This window comes from Chiloscyllium punctatum, chromosome 9 (assembly GCF_047496795.1).
Source record: "Chiloscyllium punctatum isolate Juve2018m chromosome 9, sChiPun1.3, whole genome shotgun sequence".
In the NCBI taxonomy this organism is placed as follows: Eukaryota; Metazoa; Chordata; class Chondrichthyes; order Orectolobiformes; family Hemiscylliidae; genus Chiloscyllium; species Chiloscyllium punctatum.
In genome coordinates this window covers 68522109-68529147 of record NC_092747.1, presented here as the reverse complement: position 1 = coordinate 68529147, position 7039 = coordinate 68522109, and the positions used below count along the sequence as shown (strand labels likewise).

The 7039-nt window shown below is 39.4% G+C and overlaps 1 protein-coding gene across 1 annotated transcript; it reads left to right on the top strand.

The window, feature by feature from the left end:
- The first annotated feature begins 1771 nt into the window (after positions 1 to 1771).
- fzd4 (frizzled class receptor 4) lies at positions 1772 to 6795 on the top strand. Its single transcript, XM_072577751.1, has 2 exons — positions 1772 to 2451; positions 3359 to 6795. The coding sequence occupies exons 1-2, from the start codon at positions 2197 to 2199 to the stop codon at positions 4688 to 4690; spliced, it is 1587 nt and encodes a 528-aa protein (XP_072433852.1). The 5' UTR covers positions 1772 to 2196; the 3' UTR covers positions 4691 to 6795.
- The last annotated feature ends 244 nt before the right edge of the window (positions 6796 to 7039 follow it).

Here is a 7039-nt window from a genome sequence, read left to right as displayed (position 1 = left end):
TAGCAGGACTTATAAACTTAATGGTAAGGTCCTAGGGAGTGTTGTTGAACAAAGAGACCTTGGAGTCCAGGTTCATAGCTCCTTGAAAGTGGAGTCGCAGGTAGATAGGATAGTGAAGAAGGCGTTTGGTATTCTTTCCTTTTTTGGTCGGAATATTGAGTACAGGAGTTGGGAGGTCATGTTGCAGCTGTACAGGACATTGGTTCGGCCACTGTTGGAATATTGCGTGCAATTCTGGTCTCTTCCTGTTGGAAAGATGTTGTGAAACCTGAAAGGGTTCAGAAAAGATTTACAAGGATGTTGCCAGGGTTGGAGTATCTGAGCTACAGGGAGAGGCTGAACAGGCTGGGGCTGTTTTCCCTGGAGCGTCAGAGGCTGAGGGGAGACCTTATAGAGGTTTACAAAATTATGAGGGGTATGGATAGGATAAATAGACAATGTCTTTTCCCTGGTGTCGGGGAGTCCAGAACTAGACAGCATAGGTTTAGGGTGAGAGGGGAAAGGTATAAAAGAGACCTAAGGGACAACTTTTTCATGCAGAGGGTGGTACGTATATGGAATGAACTGCCAGAGGAAGGTGTGGGGGCTGGTACAATTGCAACATCTAAGAGGCATTTGGATGGGTATATGAATAGGAAGGGTTTGGAGGGATATGGGCTGGGTGCTGACAGGTGGGACTAGATTGGGTTGGGATATCTGGTCGGTATGGACGAGTTGGACCGAAGGGTCTGTTTCCGTGCTGTACATCTCTATGACTTTCTGACTCTATGTTGCAATCAAAACTATAGTCAATACTTCAATTGAGATTGAACTGGTATTCTGCATAACATATTAAAACAAAGAACTGCAGATGCTGGAGATCTGAAACAAAAATAGAAATTGTTAGAGAAACTCAGTAAATCTGGCAGAGTTCCGAGTCCAGTGACCGTTGGAAGTGTTAACGATGCTGCCAGATTTCATTAGTTTCTCCAGTAATCTGTTTTTGTTTCAGCATTCCATACATGTTCAAAATAACTTCGGTGCTCTCATATTTTCTGTCCCCATAATTACAACCTAAGATTAAAATAAAGTTAAAACAGAACGCCAGTGAATAAGTCCAAATTTCTTCAATTGTCTCATGTCGGCAACTTTCTGCATTATATTGTCATGATTTTCCCTGTGACGATATCCAGCTTTATTATTCAGCGACGATCCGACCCCTATATGAAAATTGTTCAACATGGTATTATTGTGGAAAGCACTTATGAATGTGTTGCGAACTCAGAGATTTTCCTTACCAAAGGGCAACGTCCCTGGGCGCAATACACTTTTGGTACATTAAAACACAATACTAATATGCATCTTTATCCAATGGACAAATGCAAGCCTGGATTTTTTTAAACAAAAGTTCTTCAATATCTATAACAGAATATAATAGTAATCACAGTTTTATTTCGTCAGTTTCACATATAAAGTTGAGACCATGATTATGAACAACCGCACTGACCACAGCAGAGAAACAGCCAAGAGCTCCCAAGTTGCCGGAAATAACTCCAAGCAGTCTGGCTAATATTTGTGACTGCCTTACGTATGTTCATTCAATTTGAATGTGATTATGCATATCTCGAGGGGCACACAAATCGAATATGTAAGTTATTTCTGCACTGCAACACGAGACTGTCACTGGTGATCTGGAGAACTTAAAGAGCAAGGAATAAACTGACAAGCCAGGAGGGAGGCAGTCTCTCGGTGAAACGGGGCGGGGCACAGCCTTTGGATTGGCCCTGGACGCTTTCGGTAAGGTTCAGGGCTCAGCCCAGAGAGCTCGGCAGCGCCGCCTCCCTGCTCAACTTTCACTGGCGGTTGCTTTGGGAACACAGCAATGTGTGGCGATGTCAGGAGCAGCAGCGCTCTTGGTCACGTTAAACTGAGCAGGAGAAGGCGGAATAGTTGGGACTAAGATGTATAATCTTTTGGGGCTGCGAGACAAATACTTTAGACATTGATCTGTTAATATTGTGGGGTTCGCGGCTAACAGATGATTTCATTCCATTTGTCTCGATTGTCCGACAAGAAATGGCGTTAAACAAGATTAAGTATTAAATCAACTCAAAGTGACCGAACTGTGGCAGGGACGATCGCTGTTCGTCTTAAACGTTAACCGTTCTGCTTTTCTAGCTTTTCAGCAGCAGAACTAGGAAATCTTGACCACTGGAGATGAATTGGTTTTCGACACTGGATTTGTTGGCGCTTTGCTTAATTTTCTTCCAACATAAGTTCGGCGCAGTTAAAGGATATGGGGACGAAGACGAACGGAGATGTGATCCTATCAAAATCGCAATGTGCCAGAATTTGGGCTACAATGTGACCAAAATGCCGAATCCATTGGGTCACGAGTTACAAACAGACGCCGAGTTACTGTTACAAACTTTTACACCTTTGATTCAATATGGCTGTTCCAGTCAACTACAGGTTTGTAACATTGGACGACAGAGTATAAAATGTTTCTCAGAGTATAAAATGATCCTCTGTTGTTGTCACTGTGCGGGCACGTTTATTGAGTTGACTTCAAATAGTCTGTGAGAGTTGGGAAATTGCCGCTATTGTCAGAAAGCTCCACGGAATTAGAACATGAGGGTTGCTAACTTTGGATCGTGGCTAAGACTTCCTGAAACACTAAAATATATTGATGTAGGACACATGAGGAATATGACTTGATTTCAAATGACGTAGTCTAGAACATATACAATCCTGATACAAAAAGTTGACTATCTTTTTTTGCAATATAATTTCAATTCAATAAAGAGCTAAAACACAATGGAAATGTGAATATATACGAAATTTTTTTTAAAAAAGTTTAAAGAGGTGACCTATATTTCTACCATACGTGCAGTGCTTTTTCCATCTTTCGATGGCAATTAAAATCTTGTGCCAAATAGACGTTGGAACAAGAGACAATTATGTGGTCGTTTTCCTTCAGATATTCAGCAATTTATATGCCCGCGTGACGGGCAAGTCTCTGCACAGGAGTTGATTTATGCTTAAGACGGACTCTTGCTTTCCTTACTAATAATTCATGTTAGTTTGTTCGGTGCTTTTCTGATGAAAGGTACTTGTAAATGTTGATCCGCGCTTTTGACGAAAGGCCCGTCAGCCGCGATTTCGCAGGTAAGTGATTAAGCTGCTCTCCCTGTTCGTCAGTTCATCGAAACGGTCATTCGTTTGAGAATGAAATGGTTATCTTCCCGAGATTGAGACTGCACCGCACGGTACACAACGGCAGTAAATAAAAGCTTGTAGAGATGTATCACGGGGGAGTGGAATTTTTGTCGTGTTTGGTGTTTACTCTTTTGATTGATCACTTTGCTTTTCTTCACAGTTTTTTTTATGCTCTGTTTATGTGCCGATGTGCACGGAAAAAATCGACATCCCGATCGGCCCGTGCGGCAGCATGTGCCAATCTGTGAAGCGGAGATGTGAACCTGTTCTGAAGGAATTAGGTTTCTACTGGCCCGAGACATTAAACTGCAGCAAATTCCCACCGCAAAATGACCACAATTATATGTGTATGGAGGGGCCCGGGGACGAGGATGTCCCCTATCATACTAACAAAATATCCATCTCAGCAGAAGAGGAGTGTCTGAACATGGGGGGCAAGTTGGATAACTATATCTGGGTCAAGAGAAGCCTCACATGTGCCCTGAAATGTGGTTACGATGTCGGTTTGTTCAGTAGATCTGCCAAAGAGTTCACAGACATTTGGATGGCAGTTTGGGCCAGTCTGTGTTTTCTATCGACAGCATTCACAGTTCTGACATTCGTCATCGATTCTTCTCGGTTTTCGTACCCAGAGCGACCGATTATTTTCTTGAGCATGTGCTACAATATATATAGCATTGCCTACATAGTGCGGCTTACAATAGGCAGGGAACGTATATCATGTGACTTCGACGATGCCGCCGAGCCGGTGTTAATTCAAGAAGGACTCAAAAATACTGGATGTGCCATTGTTTTCTTGCTGATGTACTTTTTTGGGATGGCGAGCTCCATCTGGTGGGTAATTTTGACACTTACTTGGTTCTTGGCCGCTGGTCTGAAATGGGGACATGAAGCAATAGAGATGCATAGTTCCTACTTCCACATTGCAGCATGGGCCATCCCAGCGGTGAAGACCATTGTTATACTAATCATGCGACTAGTAGATGCTGATGAACTCACGGGTTTGTGTTATGTTGGAAACCAGAACATTGATGCAGTCACTGGGTTTGTGGTTGCGCCTTTATTCACATATTTAGTCATAGGAACTTTGTTCATTGCAGCTGGCCTGGTGGCATTGTTCAAAATCAGATCTAATCTTCAGAAAGATGGAACAAAAACAGACAAGCTAGAAAGACTGATGGTAAAAATTGGGGTCTTTTCGGTTCTGTATACAGTACCTGCCACCTGTGTCATTGCCTGCTACTTTTATGAAATATCAAACTGGAACCTTTTCAAGTATTCAGCAGATGATTCCAATACAGCTGTTGAAATGTTAAAGATCTTTATGTCTTTGTTGGTGGGCATCACTTCTGGCATGTGGATTTGGTCTGCAAAGACATTACATACTTGGCAAAAGTGTTCAAACAGACTTGTGAGTTCTGGAAAAACGAAACGAGATAAACGTGGAGATGGCTGGGTTAAACCAGCAAAAGGCAGTGAAACTGTTGTATAAGTGTGTATATATATGGGAAGAAACATGTAATGGTGTCGTTTTTTGTTTGTTTACAAAAGCTTAATTTCAAAGCATCACAGAGAAATTTGCTGCGTCCCAACTCTTATAGAAACTTCAAAATAAATGAGAATGTGCCTTTGTACTGAAGAAAATCAGTTGGAAACCAATGTACATTACTGAACAAAAATGTTTCCTAAGTCTACAATAAAATAGAATATGACTTTATATGAAGATTTGGTCCAAGATTGTGGAATCTTATATCTTTTGTGTATTGTATTTTAGTCGTTCTTACTGTACTTTTGGAAAAGCAGTGTATGTAAACCAAAGAAAAGAGAGTAATACTGTAGTTCTTTAATGAAACTTTGGATAAATAACCGTGATCCTCGAAAAGCATTACAATGTCTAAATAGATAGATCTGTGACAAAATTAGTTTCATTTTAGTTGAAGAACAACTCATCCATCTCATATAGACATTAAATTTGGTACACTGGAAATGTGGAGCTAAATATGAATGTGTGGTTGAAGATAGCCAACATCACAATCTAGACAACATGGTGTGCTATACCTCCTAATCTTTGGATAAATGAAGTAGGCTGTTATTTACAAATGTTTAAGCACAGAAGTAGGTTTGCTGGTTTTATGTATTATTCTGCATGAATATTTTAAACATAACAGAATGACCTGTGTGAAGAAATGTTTGTCAGGTGCTTGAAATTCTCTGAGCCTTAAATGCAAATTGACTGCAAGCTGCTTCATTCAGGGCAACACTGAAGGATATTTTCTATGTTTTGCTGTGACAGGCTCCCCAGGGATCCATCATAACTAATTCTTTGAGCACTATTGGTTTGAAGTTTCTAAAATTAAAGATCTATTAAGAGAATCCAGTTGTTTATGCAATTGTATAATTTAAAAAATCAAAACTTTACTCAAGGTGCACGATCAAACTAAACATAGTAAGTTTGAGAAATACACAGTGGGTAAGTCAGTGTTGTACGGATAAAAGGCCCAGTTAGGACACTTGGAATACTTTAGTGGGATAATCTTAACTTGAAATGTCATAATTTGTCTCTATTTGCAGTTGTGACTTCCTAGCATTTTCTGTTTTTATACAATTGTATACATTTCACTAAAGAGGCAGAAGATCCAAGAATAAGTATTTTCCATTCCAAATAGATGGGGATGAGTAATACGTATCATAGAGAAGTTTCAATCATTTTAATGTATGTTGCTACTTTGGATCAGACTCAGAGCCATATCCCTGTAAACATTCTACCATCTATATGTTTTATATTTCCCAATCCTACAGTTATACTTGCAATATTCATCATTCAAATTTCATAGAGCAACAACCTTTCAAGTAATATGATATGTTGGAAACTGCTGGTATGTTTTGTAAGTGACTAGTGAAATTCAGTACTCAAAAAGTTTAACCATGGTAACATTTAGTTGATAGCTGTAGGTTCAAAACTGTTGAGGGATCAAGAGATATTATTCTCTATTGATTAATATCACAGAGGATACAACCCAAACTAACTCGTATTTGTTGTATTGAGCTCTGTGGGCTGACTATGCAGTTAATTTTAAGTTTGACTTGTTTATTTTTGTCCTTGGACAATAACTCTTGTTATAAATATACACGTGAAACTCTGCTTCATTGTAAGAAGAGAAAACCAATGCGAAAGGTTAGTTACTTATTAGCGTGTCTGTAGTTTTACAATCATTCTCTTACTCATTGTGAAGGTATACAAAGTATTCAGTTATTCAATGCCAGTTTGTATTCCATTAATAACTGTTCGATGTTTGTTTTGCAAATGCCCTCAAGCATATCCTGTGTTTAGTACAGATGAATCCCACATTGTTTTGGGGTTCACATTACCTGAATAAATAAACAGCCATTCAGGATTTGCTACAGTTTTCAAAGGAAATGTCAAAAACCATTTATTATTACTTGTAAATGTAAGTGATGTAAATTTCTAATTTAAGTTTTTGTCTGGTCTTATTTAAATTTCATTTGTACCTGAGGAAAGCAAAATTAAATTTCTTATTCCTTATTTGTACAAGTGGTGAATTTTAAAATAAAAATGTTAACAGATTCTGATGAAAATATGTCTCATATACCTCTCTGGGAATGATATTGGGGCGAAAGTAGAAAGACCCTGAGAATTAGTGTAAGGAATACAATGCGCAGTTCACCCGTACCTGTTGAGTGCAATGTGCACACCAATTTTGCCATTGGCTGCCAATTCTGCAGGAGACCGATAACATGATTGACCAGAAATACATAATAGTAGCCTGCATCTCTTAGATCATACAATCAGGGAAGATATATTGTGGCTCAAGCAGATGTT

Excerpts from the sequence above, each read along its gene's own strand:
- fzd4 (XM_072577751.1), top strand. The coding sequence starts at position 2,197 with ATGAATTGGTTTTCGACACTGGATTTGTTGGCGCTTTGCTTAATTTTC. Across the intron at positions 2,452-3,358 it reads GCTGTTCCAGTCAACTACAG|TTTTTTTTATGCTCTGTTTA; the intron begins GTTTGTAACATT and ends TTTTCTTCACAG.